The sequence below is a fragment of the Falco biarmicus genome, chromosome 10, assembly GCF_023638135.1.
Source record: "Falco biarmicus isolate bFalBia1 chromosome 10, bFalBia1.pri, whole genome shotgun sequence".
Taxonomy (NCBI): Eukaryota; Metazoa; Chordata; class Aves; order Falconiformes; family Falconidae; genus Falco; species Falco biarmicus.
Window position 1 is genome coordinate 25407298 of NC_079297.1, and position 19519 is coordinate 25426816.

The 19519-nt window shown below is 38.8% G+C and overlaps 2 protein-coding genes across 4 annotated transcripts in view; one reads left to right on the forward strand and one right to left on the reverse strand.

The window, feature by feature from the left end:
* Positions 1–6134, forward strand: part of DNAJC24 (DnaJ heat shock protein family (Hsp40) member C24) — a 42153-nt gene extending 36019 nt beyond the window's left edge. Inside the window, exons 4-6 of one of the 2 annotated variants that reach the window (XR_008824456.1) lie at positions 465–533; positions 1388–1596; positions 2918–6134. Coding sequence is in view for 1 of the 2 variants with exons in the window: in XM_056355092.1 (XP_056211067.1) it covers positions 465–533; positions 1388–1512 (194 nt within the window). In the remaining variant the exon portion in view is untranslated. Of the gene's footprint in view, positions 1–464; positions 534–1387 lie in introns of both variants that reach the window. The other variant, XM_056355092.1, reaches the window with a different exon arrangement.
* Positions 2597–19519, reverse strand: part of IMMP1L (inner mitochondrial membrane peptidase subunit 1) — a 36534-nt gene continuing 19611 nt past the window's right edge. For both annotated transcript variants that reach the window (XM_056355090.1, XM_056355091.1), the window contains 2 exons: positions 7600–7710; positions 2597–2761 (listed from right to left, as the gene is read on the reverse strand). In XM_056355090.1, the coding sequence (XP_056211065.1) occupies positions 2693–2761; positions 7600–7710 (180 nt within the window). In that variant the 3' untranslated portion in view covers positions 2597–2692. The remainder of the gene's footprint in view (positions 2762–7599; positions 7711–19519) is intronic.

Sequence of the window (19519 nt, forward strand, 5' to 3'; positions counted from 1 at the left end):
CCTGCTTGTGCAGGAGGGTTTGATTAGGTGATCTTGAGAGATCCTTTCTGACCTCAACCACTCGATTTTGTGAAAAGTACAGCCTGTGAAAAAAGATTTCAGCCTGTGGGATTGTCATTATAGCCAAGCTTTTAAAAGGTATTTATAGCAAAACAAAAGTTTGCCCCTAATTTCACATAATTGTTTGGGAAGCGCAAAAGTCCTGGTCTCAGTAGCATCTTAATTTCAGTAATACATCTTCACCACTTGCTTCTCCTGGCTACAGCAGGACATTTTCCAGCTTATACAGAGATATGAAAACTAAAGTTTTAAAGAACTGCATTTTTATCTGATAACCTGGTCTAGGTATGACTCTCTGGTAGGGACCAGATTGACTGCTAGGTAGATAAAACTATTAATTTATCAGGAAGAAATAAGGACCTGTACATTACCAGGATTGAACATCTGTCATGTTTCCTTTGTAGAAGATAATCTGACAAAAGAATGGCCGGTACACGCCCAAATTTATCTTGAAGATATGACCTGGAATGAAGGTATGAGTGCCTTACTACTTGTTCCCAGTGCTTTTCATTCTTGCTGCAAATAGTTTCTATTTCTTCTGATACCATTATGTTGTCTTATTGATAAATTCTATTTATATTTTCCTCAGATTTAGCTGTTCTGTTGTCTGTGATTACCTGAATTGGAACTTTACTTTGCAATACTTATTTTGTATTCTGTCTTCATCTCTTCCCCCACCCCGCTTGCAGTACCACTTTTCACCTAGCCCTCTTCTTATAACTGAGTATTTAGATTGCCAGATTCTTCCCAAATCTCTCATGCGTCTTCTTGCTTTTTCTGTGATGGCAGAATGCAAGTGCTTTAGTGCTTTCATACAGATACTTTTTTTCATCTGACAGTGTGTTACTTTCCTGCCTTAGATCACTCTAGCTTTTATCATTTACTTGCCTTCTGAATGAATGCTACTTTTTTTTTTTTTTTTTTTTTAAGCTGTGAGGGGAAAGTCCTACTTTCCTTCTGTTTTGTTTTTGTTTCCTGTGTTAGCGGTATGTTTTGGAACTATTCTTCACCTGTCTTATGTATGACTAACACCCCTTATTTTTTTCTTTTAATCTCTGTTTCACTGACATACACCTCTTTATTATTTGCTTTTTTTAAAGAGACTACACCAAACAGCCAGGGTCAGTGTAAGAATGCCTCACAGTCACTGAAACATTTTAAGAGTATAGTTATTTTTCTGAGTGACAAATGGTAGCACAGGTACTGTATTTACAATCCAGCAGTGGGAGGTCATTTGCTATTAAGAACAGCTTTGTGAAGAAGATCCAAAATAAATTCTTGATCCTTCTCAAGCGCTAAAGGCATTTTTGTTTTCTTTTTTTGGCAGATGAACAACGTTATACTCTCTCATGTCGATGTGGTGGGAATTACGCTGTCTCCCAGAGTGAAACCAAAGATGTATCTTTGGTTTGTTGTGACACATGTTCACTTGTTATCGAGATCCTTCAATGATTGTTTCAATCAAGCACACTAAGAGTTACAAACTTTCTAATTAAAACAACTGGACAAGCAGGGGACAGCATCTGCTAGAGAAACGTATGTTAAAGGAAAGGGGGCACTACAGGAACAAGTTCGGTTGGGCTTAAGAAAGGAAATGTGCCCGTTTGCTAACATTGCTCTGCAGACATAAGGCTTGGGGTTTTTTCCCTTCCACAGCTAGTTATTAAAAACCTCCAGAACAGAACACTTAAGTTCTGTACAACTGGAATATATCTCATGATCTAAATGACATTTCTTGCCCAGCAAACAACAGAGTAGCTTCTTTCATTCTCAGTCTATATCATCTATACATTGGGCCCTACCTCTTAGGTTAAATCCTTTCAACAGCTCAGATGACAAAATTTAATCAGGAGGCATACATGTGAGAATGCTTTGAAGATAATGAAGAGTAGGGTGCCTTAATGGGAAACAGGAACATTTTCTATCTCTATGCTAAATATTTAACTTCATTAAATCCTCACAAGGACTGGAGCCTTGGAAAGAAGTGGCAGAGATTCGCAGATCTAACAGGCTCATTTCTAAGTAGCAAGTCCAGTGCATAGGCACCGTAATAGTGCATCTATCTTAAGTTTTGCAGAAACACTTTTTAAATTTACTCTCTCCATCATCTGAGCAAATGCAGTCTTCATTCCTTAGATCAAAATTAACCAGGCTGCTGTGCTCCAGCCCCTACTAGGCATACAGTCCACTGGGCCAAACTAGAGCCAGTTTAAGGAGAACCCTACAAAACACAAGTGACTAGCAGATCCAGCACCCCACTGTTACTGTTTTCAGTTCCAGTCCTAGCATGCCACACTGCCCACATTGGTAAGTACAGCCTACATGTGGCTCTGAATGTGTGACAACATAGTAGTGCATTGCGCCTTCTTCATCCCTTGTTAAATGCGCACCTTGGCTTGTAGTAAAACCCAAAACCTTTTAATAAATCCAAGCACTGTGAACAGCCAGAGAAAACAGAGTAAGAGGCGCCTCATTTTTGTAGATGACAGCAGTATATCCCACTTTCAAGTTAGGTGTAATCTCAGAAACAGACATCTTTGTCAAGTAATACTTCTGTTTATTCTAAATAAAAATAGTTCCATTGGTTTTAGTAGAAAATGTTATGAAAGCTGGCAATAGTCACTTAAATCGTTCAATCATCAAGAAATCTATGGCCATTGGGGCTTGCACGTAGAAATCCAAAGTCATTCAGAGGCCATATCTGTAAAATAAAGTACAGTTACCAGAGATTTTAATCACAACTCAAAGTTTAGTATTTTCATTTGTTATTGCAATTGTTTCATAAACTGCATAATTTTTTAGCTCTTTGGTTGACAGGGTACATGAACTTTTCTCACCTCTGTGTTTCTTTTACTAGGAGTAATAAATTCTAGATATTGGAGAAATCATCATTCTCCAACAAAGTGGCCGGAGACAACACTAATTTATATACAGCATGCTTTGCTATGGAGAGCCTCAAAAATTACATACATTTTTTTTCCAGCCTTGGAAATAAATGCATTCCTAGAAAATATCTTTCAAATTCCAAGTTTTCTAGCTTGTAAACTTCTTAACTTAAAAGACAAAGTATGTATTTTTGATCCATCTCAGAGAAGAAAGAATACCACGAACATTACCTCCCACTGAAAGAAGTTACATGAGGTGTACATTTGTGTTTTCAAGATGGGCATTTGAACTACAAACACCAAACCTTGGAAAAAAAATCTATAGGCTTATAGGTAAGCTTATACCATGCAAATAGGCATAAAGGGGTGGAGCGTCTGCCACCAGCTGGGGCTCTCAGCCAAGCAGCTCCTCCACAGAAAAGGAAGGAGCACAGATCATGACCAGGTACAAGCACAAGTGTCAGAGAATGATGTTCACCAGTAAGAAAAAATTTTCTCTCCAGAAATTAACTATATAGCTGTTCATACTACTGAATGCTCCCAGGAATACTTTGCTCTGAACATTCACTTAATTACATGTAGGCTGGTCTTGGATGCCAAAAAAAAAAAAAAAAAGTAACAGGGAATCAAGGACATTCTTTTACACTTTGTCCTTTGTCTCCCTTGACTGCCTGTGTCTCTTCACAACACATTCTTTCAAAGATGGCACGAGGGGATCAGCAGGAAGAAGAGAAAGAGATGATGTTGAAGAGCAAATGCCCTCTGTGGCTCTAATCCCCTAAAAATCTCACAGCCCCTGCTGAAGAGGAAGCCACCTAGAAGAGAAATGATGCACTACCTTGTTCCCAAAGCATCTGCCAGTATGATGTTTATCTTCCTCGTTTTTCCTTAGAATTTGATCTCAAGGAAGGTATGAAGTCACCTTCCAGGAACAGCAATTACTACTCTCTAACTGAGCTCATGGAACAGCCACAGCACAGAAGGAGCCTTTGCTGCTTTCTGTGTGGAGTGAAAAAGTAATTTTCTCAGTTTCAAGAAGGAAGCATAGTGCCAAGGTCCAATATTTCAAAGCCCATGACTTGTCCCCAGCACTGAAGACAAGGACAGAAGAGGCACAGGCAGTTAAGGATGGGCCTAGCAAGACACAGCATCAACGTACTGCTAGACTAGGACCATACGCTGCTAGAAGCTCCCTAGACTTGCCTCTGCCAGGCCTCCTGGCAGCACTGTGCTGAGCTGCCGTAGTGGGATTGTGCCCGGGCCCTCGGGAAGACAGAAGGATGAGCCATTCCCAGGACCTCAAGTTCTGTGGATGTGAAAAAGGCTCAAAGCTCTCTTACGCAAGTATCTTGGAAAATACATGTCTCTTTTGGCACCTGCAGTTAGGGAAGAGCGTGAGGAACATCTGCTGATACACAGAAATACACAGAGGTAACGTCCTATCTCTGTGTGTCATTAGCCAGCAAGCGATTTTAAGTTCCACGCAAATACGTAGAGATGAACCAACAACAGAAGGATATCTGTGATCTTGGTTAGAAGTAAAGCTACAGAATTCAAGGCTCTCCAGAGGGCCTGTGCTGACTGCAGGCTGGGTGTCAAGTCTTTGTTTGGCCTCAAAGGCAAACGGGAGTAGAAGGGAATAGGAGTACCCCATGTTGCAAATCCGAGCTGAGCAAAGGCCTGGAGAAGGAAGTTTCTTAGGCCATTCACTATAGCACAAATCTCATTTCAAGCAACTGAAATCATACCTATCGCAACTTGACTGTCTTTCAGTGGAAGTAACAACTTTGTTTTAAATACTGTTTTGACAATTTAGTTTCAAATTCATCACTGTAATCTCAGTGGAAGCGTCAGAATGAAAATGATGTTTTATCTAATCTGTCTGCAGGAAAGAATGTGAGAAACAATACTCATGGTTGGAAACAAGATGGAACAAGCCCTCTCTGTGAAACAAAGGCACGCCACGCCACTGTGTGTAGGAATTCCCAAGTCTTTTAAAGTTATGACAGAAGTTGACTGTGACTTGTTCGTTCAGACTGGCTATTCCAATTAGCAGCTACTTCCCCTTGCCCTCCTCGGTTTGGCCTACATAGATTTGATCTGATGGATGGGGGATAAACGGGGCTAACTAGCTCTTTTGAAGATATGCTACAGGTCTAGTTTTGACATGGAGCCTAAGTCCGGGGGACGCACAGGATATCCTACCTAGGACGGGATGAAGCACGAGTTCTGTCAAAGTGGGATTCCCTAGGCTTTTACTGAGTTTGCAGCTACTTTGAGTTCAGTGGCTTTTTTACGGATTGAGCTTGTCTCGCGGAGTGGCAGCTGATACGGTAGCAGGGAGAAAAAGGGCAAATATAATCATGTATCTTTATTTCTGTATGGGTTAAAAACTGGTACACCAACACTGACTGAGAACCTTAGGTCTAAACTTCACAGATAAGCTACAGAGAGAATTAACGTCTCTGTTTTGCCAGCAATAGGTTGCCTAAACAAACATGGTGCAAGCTCACTCTCTTCTGTTGAAATCCATTACTTCCAAATAATTTGGGGGTTTGCATCCATTATTAAAAATGTAACAGCATTGAAAGGCACTGTCACATCTGCTTTTTCAAAATCCACTTTAAGATAAAGCCACATAAGCTTCCATTATCAAGGTAGTAAAAGATTTTTCCGTGAAAGACAAGCCAAGGCCCTAGCAGACTACATCACAAAGCATACGTAGGTTTCTTGGCCAGTGGTCTAACTAATTAGCCACCACCATGCGGACTGGCTGTATTCTGCTGTCTTTCACCGTAATGTTCAACGGCAACACACAATAGCAAGATCACTGTATTCTAATGTGAATTACCGTAAACAACCCAAACTGTAAACACTCATTTGAAGAATAAACCCATTTTTGCTTTTGTTAGGCACCATATACTTAAATCTCATTAAAATGTTAATAATCACTACTCTACGCACCATCATAAAACAACTGCTGTAAAATTTGGTTGAATAATTATTTTGATTAAGTATCAAGTGATTGTATACTATCTTTTTAAACAGACAATATTCTGGAGTCCTAAAGTACTTCTTTCCATATGTAGTATCTGTGTGTAAATTCTATTCATTTTACAGAGTTTACTGCTTGCTAAATTGAGGGTTCAGCCCTCTCAGTTACTTCATTAAAGTCTCTCAAACACCTTCCTTGTTGGAGTACAAGCTAGACACAAATTTATTGCTGTGGAGAGAAACTGAATAATTATGGCTGCCCATATACATAGGCTCTTACTATATACATTATTTGCTTCAGTCTCCTTAAAGGAGTAAACAGCAGTTGGAGAATTTTTTTTTTCAATCTGATTATTAACACTCCATTCTTATTAGGAAGGCTGTCAGCATATTAGCTTCACTTATATGTTAGCAGTTAATAATCCAAGCTAAAAAACTTGGGTCATAAAAATAGCCCTATTTAGAATCAGTATTTTTGCTGTGGTGTACATGGTAAGGCAAACAACACAGAGAAGGAACAGACAGCACTCAGTAAACACTAGGGAAGAACTCAAAGCAAATGCTGTCCAGAACAAACAGGTCAGACAAAACTTGGTGGTGGGGCTGAGGGGGACATGTTAGTTGAGGTTTAGTAAGCAATTAGCGATTATGGTCAATAGCTGCAAGGTTTTTTTAAAAAGTCCTATGTTGTGTTCATAAAAACTGTAAATTAAGTATATAAAACTTTGTTACATTGGAAAGATTTAATCTTCCCTGTGCATGTAATACAGCTGTGCTAAATTATGGTTTTGTGGGTGTGCTGAAATATATGGAGAACAGTTTTCAAAACCTTTTTTATTGTTCTGAACGGCACCACTTTAAATCTAGCTTTCTAAAAGCTGTTGCATAAGTCTATAATACATATTCCTTTGTTTCTTAAACTTTTTACGGAGAGGAAGTTGTGAAGTTTCTTCTTTTTGGTAAATGAGTAAATTAATAATGCAGATAATATGAAAAAGTAATTCAGTGTGAAATAAAGCTGTGGAATTGTGGAAACAGAAGAAGGAACCATGGAGGTTTATACAACACAATATTAATGCAAAGCATTTTTTTTTAAATAAAAATGTGGCAGACAATTATGGTGGCACAGATCTGACTTTATGTTAAGGCTTTTTCACACACTTACGTTTAAAAAGCAGCAAGGCCAGTCTAGATGTCTAAAGTATGTATGCAAGTCCTAGAAAGATAACCTTTTCCTTCATATATTATTTTTTTAATCTATGGAACCACGCTTCTCAAATTACAACAGTGAAATACAGAGCTGCCCTTTCCTACCATTTTGCAGAGGCTAGAATCAAATTAAGGATAGAATGTATATCTATGCAGCATATGTGTGTGTGTATGTTTGTGGTTTGATTAGGTTGGGATTTGCTTGAAAAATAATTAATTCAGTTTTCTGAGGCAGTGACTGCTCAAAGAGTGCTCCTCAAAAAACAAAGTCCTCCCTCAGAAAACCCCACCGTGGTAGAATTATCCTTTTACAGCAAGTGGCTGGTGTGTTCAGGCTTTCCTGTACATCTGCTTTGGCCAGACAGTTAATGAGGCAACTATTAATATCCAACATGCAGGCATTAAAAATGTATTAGTGCAACTATATAGAAATATATATATATATATATACCTTAAAACAAATGCGTCCTCTTATCAGTCCATAAGGAACAGGTCCGTAGCACCTGGAATCTGTAGAATTCCTGAGATTATCACCTTCTAACCAAACATGTCCTTTAGGCACCTATGATTAAGCAAGATTGAAATGTAAAAAGAAAGAAAACAGAATAGAATGGTATTAAGCATCGTTTGCTTTACAAGGTATTTCCTGATTTCTGTGTTCTGTACTTCATGACTGTATCCTGAACTAATTTTTTATTGAATCTATTAAGACACAGTGCCAGATTTGGAGGGTCGAGGAGGAAAGCTCCAAAGTATCTGTTCTATCTTGTGCTCAAAAACCAGTGGTTTGCAACAAAAAATCCAAAATGAAGATGTAAGAGGTTAGACCAATGTGACAGGGTCATTAATTTAATAGACTTCAAAAGAGGTCATTAGGATGTTGACTGAAAATCTGCCCTCCTGTCGCAGTAACAGCATGAACAGGGCAGCCACACACTCATCAACATCCTGGGGCCAGCACCAAGGCTAGACCTGTTAGTAGATTCATGATGAACTAACTGGTAATTGATTGTGACATCAATTACGAATAATCTCATCATTTTATCGGAGTAGGCTTGTCAAAGTTCTAATTAAGATCACAGTTCATTCTATGTGTAGGCAGAATCCACAACACATTATATTGCAATAATGATGATCACAAAACAGCAAATCCCTTTTTATAATTTGAAAATTAATGATGGTGACCTTACACTATATGACAAAGACCTTTCATTGCCTATATATATTATGCATTAACTATATTACATACCATACATTCGTGGCATTCACTGACTCAATGACAAAATGAGAAATAGCAACAGAGCTGTATTAGTTACCTTAATGAGAGTATAACGCTTTCATATATGAAAAAGTTGCTCCTGTAAGTCTTAAACTGAGATTTCCACTTGGAATATACAATAGTATTTTGATACATTTTGCTAAAAAACATTTCAGATAAGTAACCTGCTACAAGTTACCAAATGAAATACTTATTTTTCTAATCTGTTTTTGTTTCTAAAAATTCTACACCAGACTTAAAATTTAAAAATGGCAATGTAATCTAGATAATACTTAACATGGACTTTACGTTAACGTACATTTTTTCCCTTGAAACATTACTGTGCCCACAATTCAGAGAAAAAAATTACAGAAATTAAAAAAAAAAAACAACTTCACATGAAATGCAGAGTTTGAGCAGTATAAACATAGATGTTTTAGAAATAATGGACTCATAAATACTATAGTCTACAGAATTCAAGGATAACAGACTAAAAATAAAATGCTGCTATAGTAGTCAAGTCTGGATGTAAGGAATAGAACCAGGTCCCCCAGCCAAACATTTGATGAAAATGCAGCTGAAGTGTAATTGTTGGTACTTAGAAATATCCGGCCAGGTAACATGTACTGGGAGAACCTTACCTTTAAGAAGCCTTTTGGGCTCTTGCTCAGCCACGCTGCCACCTGCCAGTGACCAGCCGGGGCTCTTGAGGACAGGGTGCCACCCCAGAGTCCTTTTGTTGAGCTGTGGCAAATAGATAAGCTATGGAGCAAGAGCCAACGGTTTGCCTCCAACAGTGGCAAGGAGAGATACTTGCCATGGAAGGCATTTGTGAGCTTGGCCATCTTCTCCCAGCCACCCCCTTGTATTCCTTTAGTACCCAGGACAGGCGCTGCAGGCATGCCGGAGGGCACACAACCTTGCCCTATCATTTTAGAATCGAGATGTGGAGTGGTAGATTAAACCCTTTTGAAACCTACTGATACCGTCTCCTTCCACAGTCTCCTGTTTAAGGAGTGCCGCTTCATTTGTTTTAAAGTGATCTTCTAGTTCTGTCAAGGTCCTTTACTTCTTGTTCTCCCAGTCTTTCAGTACAGGAATTCCATATGCATCTTGCCCGCTGCCTGTGTTCCGGTAGGCTCAGGAGATTGCCGGCATGTGCGTGGAAGCGCTTTCTCTGGGAAGGCCAGTTGATTCCAGCGAAATTACTTTGGCCCTCCTCCTACCCAAGCAACTTCCCAAACAAAATAACCAACCAGAAGTCAATTTAGAATAAAAACATTTTAAAAAATTCTATGCGGAGTCAAGTGACCTGTATAGAATATACACCTCAGCACATGCGGACATGTTTTTGACAGGTTTCTATTTAAGAATGTACCGACGTTCCTATTTTCCTCAAAAATTCTGTGGTATACAGCCTATTTAGAATGGCCAACAGGAATTGTTAGGTTAGCGACATACTCATCTTCACTTATTTCCAGTGCACCCACCTAAAGCATTCACTGTGTCCACATCTTACCCGAGTTTGTTTTTCAGGTGCACGTTACAGCGCAAAGCAGCATTCGGACCTTTCTGGTGCAAACTCCCCTGTCCAGCATCTACCAGAATTACCAGCCATACCTCAAACTACTCTCATTTTGAAAGGCTTATCTCAGCAAATCCACAAAAAGGAGAAGCATGAATTACTAGGAAAGGAAGGTTTTTTAAATGAAATAATAAAAGCAAACCCACATTAACATTTCACATCTCTGAAAAAGTGTCACTTCTTGCAACATGCTACTGTTTCACACACAAGATGCTACCAGCTCCCCTTCTACTTTACTGGTTCCCAGGCTTTCTCACTTTCCCCAGTTCATAAGGGAAACACAAGCATATCCAAACACTTCCAGACCTTCCCATCTTTCTTCCATGCTCCGGAAGTATAAAAAATAAATTGCTTTTGCCAGATGTGGCATATCACTTACTACTTCTAATACCACTAACAACTACTTGTCTAGATGAGATGTCCATAGTTTGCATTCCAGTCAGAACATCTGCAAAAATGTATATTCCTGCATCCTGAAATTCACCACTTTGGCTAACTTGCCTAGTTCTCCACGGCAGGTACGACAGGACCCTGCACCTCTGGATTTGTCATTCAGAGTACTGCCACAAGTACGATTTATCTGGTGTAATACCTTTGTATGGTGCCTGTCCATCATGTAGGCAGTTCACTACAACCTAGGATTAGGACAAGCAATGAAAATCACGTGAATTACATGAAAATGTAAAACCAAGTACCAGTGACAGGCCGTAATCATTAATAAAAAAAAAAGGGGGGGGGGGGGGGGGGAAGTTGTTTACCCCCCTTTGAAATAAAGGCTACAGCCAGAATCCTTCAGGGGTTTATGCACCAAGCTATTTCTGGACCACAACTGATGTCAGTAGGATTACTCACATCGAATAAAGTTAACTTTTGAGTACCAGCTTTTGCAGAATCAGAACCCAATTTGAAATACCTCAAAGCTATGCAAGCACAGTAGCTGCGAATAAGATACACTTTTAACAGAGAAAAAAAAAATAACTTGGAAACTTGTATTTTTAGTAAGAATATACTAATTATGCACCAATAGGCTGCTATTGCCAAAAAACCCAGGGCAACGGGAAAGCCACTTGCTTGACAATTCACAAGGCTGCATTTTGGTATCTACAGGCCATGGACCACAGACCTCTTGGGCAAAATGAATTGTATCTAAGCAGAACAACTGAAATCACGGTTACTATATTGACAAGAATGCCAGAAACATTTGACTTAGGCTAGGCAACGTTTCAGTTTTCCCTTACACACAGCCCAGAACTAAGATGCGAAAGTCTCACAAGCCCAGCGACTGATTTTTCACACAACTGACTAGTGGGTCACAGGCAAAACCAGCAATTCCACAGCAGGGCAGGCTCGCGCGAAAACACACTGCCTCCGATCGCCTGCAGATTACTGCCTCTGCCTCATCAATCCTTGTGCCTCTGGTCTTGTGCAGATTATCTGAGGATTTATTTCCAAGGAACAGCAGTTCTCAGGCAGAACCAGTTATCTGAGGTGCAGTTTATATGCATGAGAATACAAGACACCGAGCAGACACATGACTCTTCCCCCTTCTCCTTTCCAAGGCTCCGAGGGCTCCGGTACAGGAGCTGATAGACCAGAAGGGCAAGATTATAATTTAGAGAACAACCGAGTTTGTGGCGGTAGCTTATTCTGTTCCAGCTCAGATAAATAAGCATCTTTCACTGCGGCAAACTGGCTACCTTTGCAGGGCTGTTGTTACTTTGTGGTATAGTTAAAGTGGCAAAACTGAAGTATAGGTCAGGTATTTATGCATACTTATTAGCATAAAACGTTAATTTACATAAATGGGCAGGGGGAATCAACAAAGGATTTTATTCTTTTGGTCTGACACCAAACTTTGTTCTTTGAGTAATCTCACCAGCTTTAAGAGATGAGATGCCTGTGCTGCATTAACTGGCATACTAGAAAACCACTTACTGCGAGTAAGATTAACAGATTAAATTATCTGCCTCAAAAATATCCCCAAACTCAACTAAATGAAAATGGGCTTTTGTGGTTTGGGTTGGTTTTTTTCGTTTGTGATTTTGGGGTACTTGGAGGGTGGGGGGTGGGTACTAGAGATGGAGAAAATAGGGGGGTTTATTAAATAAATGGGGAGTTATAAACATTAATATCTTGCAGTCTCTCCTTTTGGAATTCCAAGCAGTCTGTGTTTGTCAAAGGGCATCAGCATGTACAATCAGCTGGGTGGGAGCAGATGAAGTTTGAACTTTCATAAGGTCACAGGTATTCACATCACCTCCAGCAATATCAAAGTTTCAAACTTAAGAAGAACTTTAAATCATTCCCATCTTTTCTTTTCAGTTCAGAGGCTTCCTTCTTGAGCTATGATAAGAACTAATTTCAGTGCTGGACAAAAGAATAAAGTCTGCAAGTTCTCATCTATCCCTACTAAGGTCTATTTAAGTGCCTCCTAGTTTGGTACAAGCAACAAATGTAATTGCTTCATGGCCTGCGGGTGCTCATTGAACAAAAGAAGCTTTTGTGAATAAACCACAGGTGTTACCTTTCTTGATTAAAGTGAAATATGATGAAAGAATCTACAATATCAAATGACAAATTTACTAAATACTGATTAAATTGCCTTATTTAAGTAAATTGCATCTAGTTAGGATAAAATATACACCATAGAAATGTAGGAGTTTGTTTTATCGCTCTACACTTAAAGTCTCACATAACTATTCCTTAATCCTTTATTTATTAATTCAGAACCAAGAGTGAATAATGCTTAGCAGATACCCTTTTTTTAATGATCCACTTGCTGTAGGCACTGTTTCTGTAGACTTACCATAAACGTTCAGATTAAGATTGCCATCTATATAAAACCCGACATTAATTAGCTCAATGTTTTCAAAATCAGCATAAGCATTTACATTTCCTTTCTCATGCTGAAGCAAGCTACGAAATGGTAGCAACCACATCAGAACTCTAACAGCAGAGCAGATCTTAAATCAACAGCTTCTAGGTAAAAGGCTGGAATTTAATACTTCTTAGAAGCGTATGACAGAATGAATTTACCTTAAATTCACAGGCATTTCCATAAGGTTTAGCGTTTTCCTTTTACTTATTGAACAGTTTGAGCTGCTTATGAATAAGACAATGTGCTTGTCCCGGTTTGTTTAAATACACATATTAAAAAGAATACATTATGACCTCGGTCCAGATTATTATGAGAAAGACGGCAATGAAACACTAACAGGTTTTTACTCAAATGAAATTCACTGTGATTAAATATTTATATTACTAATTCATTCTCTATCTTAAGTCACTGGCTGTTTTAATAGAAGATTTATAAAAAGGAATGATATGAAGACTTGTCTATCTTTAGGTTTTGAAATGAATTATTAACAAATATTAAAATCACATAACCTTAAATGGTAGCAGTGTTAACTCATGGGCTACAAGGAAACTAAAAGTATATTAACTTAGATTTGAATTTGTAAGACTTTTTTCTATCACACAAGCATACCAGATGAGCATTGATCTTCAATAAAGATTGGGGGAAGATTTTACAGTAATCTGTGGAAGCACTCATAGGTTATTTGAATGCTGGTTTCTAAACCATTGTTGCTCCTTCTAAATTTTGTGTAATGCACAAATAGCTACCGCTGTCCCCGAGCTTGCTTACTTGGAACTCAAAGGGTTTGATCACTGCACTCCCTTCTGTATGGGAAAGGGCACAGAATTTTCATGTCAGAAATAGCTATGCCAGTCAAATGATGACAAAACATGCTTTCTGTTACCACTTTGGGGCTATCGCAGGATTCTCCAAATGTGTTAAATAATAATAAACGCTTGCATGCATTGTTTACTTTACATCTATAGATATTCTCCTTTAATATTCAGATCTGGAGTATATTAAATATGCTGATCTGAATCAGCCTGAAAAGCTATATATTCAATTTTAAAAATCTCTAGCTGCAACCCTCAATTTAAATTATTAGCCAATGTTCCTTTTCTAAAAACATTATCAGCTAAAATTAAAAGTAATAGAATAAAAACTATGAGCACATATTACTGTCATGAAGAATAATGCACAGATGTTGCGCATGCTTTCTTCCCTCTTTGCATTAAAACAATGGTTCTCTTTTGAAAACAAAATCATTTTGCTTTTAAGAGTGAAAAAATATATTAGCTTGTTAATCCAATACAGTTTTGAAATGTTCATAGGCCAAAACTTTCAAAACAAATCTCCTAGCTACAGTTAGGAACTCCTGGAAAAAAAAAATCAGAATATTTCTGTGATTCATCAGTCCAGACTATTATTAGCTTCCTTGATTTACAGAAGATTGATATTTTGGAAGAAAATACTGATTACAAATCCAGCAAAGATTACGTAGCAGGTTACACAGACTTTTCTCACAGCAGTCATTAAGAAGGATTTGATGCTTTTCTTCCCTAGAAAACAGATGATGTAACCGGGTCACCCTTAAGTATAGGTTTGAGTACAAAAAACCCACAGGTTCAACCCGCAACTGGAACTTCCCAGTTAAAACAGGTTCAAACCCCAACTGGAAGTTCCCAGTTAAAACCCAAACCCTGTTACCACCGCTGGCATGCCCTGGCCAAGGCATACGTGTACAGAGTGATCCAGCTAATAAGCCTGGTAGCAACAATTGCCGATAAATACTCTGGGCAGGGGGAAGAAATCTTCAAAACATAATCCACCAGCTCCATCAGCAGAGACCTGAACCTCTGCTCATCCAGTCTGAGGCCTCAGCTCTGCACCGTCTCATCATTTAAGCCTAGCCTTAGGTAGTACGTATAAAGAAGGACCTATTTCATTTTTTTCCCTCCATTCTGACATGAAGAAGATACAGGCAGGATAAAACTTGTGTTCAAAATCTTCAGTGAGTCCTTGAATAGTTGGTTTCATCATCGTGAGCAGCCTCCTAGAAGTTAATATTGCATCTGGAGCAGAGGAACAACAATCATAAAATCTTGAAGGTTCAAACCAATCTGACACCAGTGCAACCAAGACACTACTCCACTGAGGAAAAGCATCTAGTACTGTAAATTCAGAAATGAGTGATCTTGAAACAACTTTCCCTCAAATCAAGACAGAGAATTTCTGTATGGTTTCCCTTCAGGAATAATAAGTTGGCTAAACAGAAGAACCAGGGCCATGTGTCAGAGCCTGGGCAGTGCTCTCCCCCACCTCGGTGCAGCTGTCTCGCCTCGGTTCAGACCATGGGGAAGAGCTGTGTAAGGAAGAGATGTCAGAGACCTCGGTGCTGTGTTTAAGCTGAGCCTCTCGCTGCTGCCCCATGCCTGAGCTATGGTGTGGGCATGCCCATGGCTGGCCACCCACCTCCCTGAGCTCACAGCCATGAGGACAAGCTGTGGGAACAGCACCAGTGCTGTCGCGTTAGGTCAAGCCACTCATATGTTCCTGAAATGCCAAAAAAACCCAAAACCACAACTGCAGAGGTAAAAAGACCAATCTACTTGAGCAGAAGAAACCCTGGAGATACGGGGAAGTAGATTGATAAAATTCTTTGTTTGTTTTCCCTTGGATAATTTAGTTTTGACAAATCAGAACTTTGATTTTAAATTACTTCCCAGAAAACTCAAGATTAGCTCTAGCCGTGGACTCTGTACTGGGATACAGAGGGATCTGCAAACTGAACGAGTACGTCAAATCAGTTTTTCTTTCCCACCAAACACTTAGCGTACCTGCTGCTTAAAATTGTGGCATAACTTTATCTCTAGAACACTAGAACTAGGGAGAAGAAAAAGAGTAAGATATTTCCTTTCTCCTGACAGACAACTAGTAAAACTTAAGTTTACTGAAATACTAAACCAAGTGTAAACTAGCTATTAAGATACTAAGGACAAAGAACTAGTGTTTTGAGAACCTTCTTTAAAATATCCTAAATAGCAATTAAAAATAAACTGTCCAATGGTATCAAGCACTCTGAAATATCAAGTCACTTTTCAGTGTCTTTTGTTGTGCATCCAAAATCTGTAGTACTGTCTAGTGATGAAGATATTGTGGTGTTCGCATTAACACTATGTTACTCTTAGTACCCACACAATATTCTTACTGCATTTGACAAGGACTGTTTAAGAGTTAATAGCACTGCGTAAGACCACTTCTCTGATCTACAAACACGGTAAGATGCATTATCTTCAGAATTATGTTAGCTCTAGAGTTAACCACAGGATGAAGAGATGCCATCTCCGCAATGAACCTCATTTTAGCACAAGGTAAACACGCTTCCCCCACATCAGCTAGTCTCACAGCATTAGCGGTGTGTTGTGATTGATTACCAGCAGAGTGTTGCTGAGATATGGATTTGTATCTCAGCTTTTTATCACTACGACTTGCAAAAGGCAGTTCCTTATTTACAGACTCTAGCTGTATTAAGTGACATTATTAGGTACTACTTTTGTTTAAGTGACACAAAGGCTTACCATATTGGTAGTTTATGACATACAAGCTGTTTTAATCTGATGACTTACCCCTCACTTTTTCAATTTGTAAACAGGAGCTGCAGCACAAGAACATATGGTACTAAAGAAATTAAAGCTAAAGTAAATGGCATTAAAACAAATACAACAATAGGATACTCAATCTGAATTACAAACCTGGATCTGTATTAAGACTTTTAAAAACAGGAAATAAAAACCTAAATTAAAAAGAGACCTAAAAGGTTAATTTTCATAAGATCATTTCAGGGGTTTACTGCATTTGAGTAATTTCCTTATTAACCCTCATTACTTAGAACTTATAGTTGAATGAATAAATCAGTACAGATATTTTTTAATAATTGCAACTAGGTCTGAATACCACACATTACTAAAAATCAGTTGTTTACCTTTTTAACTTTTGGGTTCGTAACACATTGCTTCTGGTACAGTAAAAAATACGTTATACATTCTCAAATAAGTATTACAGTAAATTCACTTTTATCTATAAACACCATCACTGAGCACAAAACCAAAAAAAGAGCCCAGCAAAACTGCAAGCCTAATACCCATACACCACACCAAATATCAATTAAAAAGCAATGAAAAGAAAAAAAATACATTTTCCTAACATTCTTACACTATAGCAGCTTACTCAAAGGAATTTCATTGTACTTTTTATGTAAATTGGAAGACTTCCCTCAGTATTATTATGCAGATGAGCTCCAACCTCTAGCATATGAAGCAGCATATACCATAAAGGGTCCAAAGTAAAGACATTCCTTATGTACTTTAATTTAAGCATGTGCTTAATTTATACCAGTTGATTTGATATGTGGGATTAGTTCCATCAACTTGTAATCTAGCGACTCCAAAGACAGTGTTTTGGTACAGCCTTTCACACAGTGACAAAAAGAATTTTTCTCATACAACGTGTGACTTCAGCTAAGTATTGCAATAAAAGTATTTTAACAGCACTATGAAGACTTTCATGTAACTTCCACTGCTATACTGCGTTTCTACCCAAGTGAAATATCTTTTTTCAGAACAATATATTCAACTTCTCTGTGATTTCTTTATTTTTATTATAGCTTGGAAGGTTGGTTTGTTGTGTTTGCTTTCTTTTAATCTACAGGTATCTACTTGGTTGTCTGCAGCAATGAAGTGTCTCATCCGCATAATTTTACAGAGAGGAAACTGTAAACAGAGTTTTCCGATCTCCTATCTATACACATATAAGCCATCTTGAGACGTATATTTATGAACGAAACAAGACTGGAAGCAGGACCTGATTTTAGCATTCTCTTAGGCTTCAGAACAAGGATCATTTATGACAGCGCTTCTAAGCACAAAAATCCCTAACTTAAACTCTATACAATATGCCAACGCTAACATTGACAGACTCAATGCAGACTAAGCACAATTCCTACTGACATGAGTAAAAAATACTCCTTTTGGGGCGACAAGAGAAGCAGCTGCTTAGAGGTGGTTTCACTCTCAGCTGTGTGAAGTACATTGTACCGATTCCGACATCTCCCCTAGCTGGCCAACTCGTAACACGTAACCCTTGGCTGGCAAACACCAGCAAAGAATGAAGCAGAGGTTTGAACTACTTAATTTGGTACTATTTCTGGCATCTGATACTTTGTATTTACTGTACTGTCCTAAGTTTGCAAACGTGACAGCAACTGCTCACTACTACTCCCCCAAACAGGAGAGGAGACAGTCAAGGAAAGCCGAGCAGTTCACTGTAACAACAATCCATCCTTGACCTGGCACACCTGGGGGTCACGGCATCCCAGTATCACTCAGAGTTTTCTCATTTTAGGAAAAGCAGTTAGCAGCTAAATAAAACCCACAAAACTCGTGACAATTTCGAGGCTTTGCTCACTGAAGGAGTGCCTGCAGTTGCACCTTTCCCTGGCAGCCAGGCACCCCAAGCAGCCCCTCAGGCCATTGGGAATCCTAGCCAAGGCCTTTCCTCAGTTTTGACAAACTTTTTTTCCAAAAACCCAACCCAGGTTAATCCTTCCCAAGGAAGTATCAACAAAACAAATAGCCAGTTCTCTGTACCTCTGCTGCCACTATTTGCTTTGAAGAGTTTTGTGTCTGAATTAAGAGAAAAAGCGCACAGCACAGCAATTCACTGCAATAAGGAATCTGATCAGACAATTACCTAAACAGACACGGATCCCTTCTTCCCTCCCCAACAAGAACAATTTACTTAGTGAATAATCCAGTGTACTTTATGAGCCTAAAGTGCAGATACCTCCGTTGAGAATATAATACTGCTTCTGTAAAGGAAGTGTCTCCTGAACAGATGGAAAGATTTACCTCTTCAACAACCCCTACAGATAGGGGGAAAGCAGATACACACTAACAAACGAAAGCATTTCCATTTAGATCATTTCCCCCCCCAGATACAAGTTATGATGCAAGAATTAAGAAAGCTTGCATGTCACTTTGCTGTATTTCCACACATTAGCCTTTATAAAAATGGAAATGGACTCAGCATTCTTCATTCTCCTTGCATTGTTTATTAAAATTGAAGACAAGAAATCTTGTATCTGGCGCAAAATTGTGCTGGATATTCATTCGATTCCCTTAGGGTTTCCAGAAAGGCTGACATACTGTTAAGTGCAAATCTTTCCTGAACTTCCTTTGCAAGACTAAGTGAGGAACAAGATGCTTAGAGGAACTCAGTTTGCATTTTCTATCAGTATACATAGAATCCAGACTTCCATTTCAGCTCGTTCCGCTCTGGGAAATTCATATTTTATCTAAATTACTACTCCCATGGGAGCTAGAAAAATTCTTCAGCTTGGTAAGAAAGGTGGACTGGGGTTCTTCGGGATTTTTTTTTTAGTTCTTGGTTAAGTAGTAACAATTTGATTTATGGAAAAAATAAATTATCTGTCTTCCCCTTCAAAACATAACAAAGAATGAGTTCCTTCTTTCTGACCACGAGTAACATAAGTGTGAACAGAAGCTCCAGCGGTACTGGAACTTGATCAGAAGGGCAGATTAGAGGCAGGTGCCTCAAGTGTCTGGCCTCAACATTGGAGAGGAAGAAGCAACAAATTCAACTCCTCAGCACAG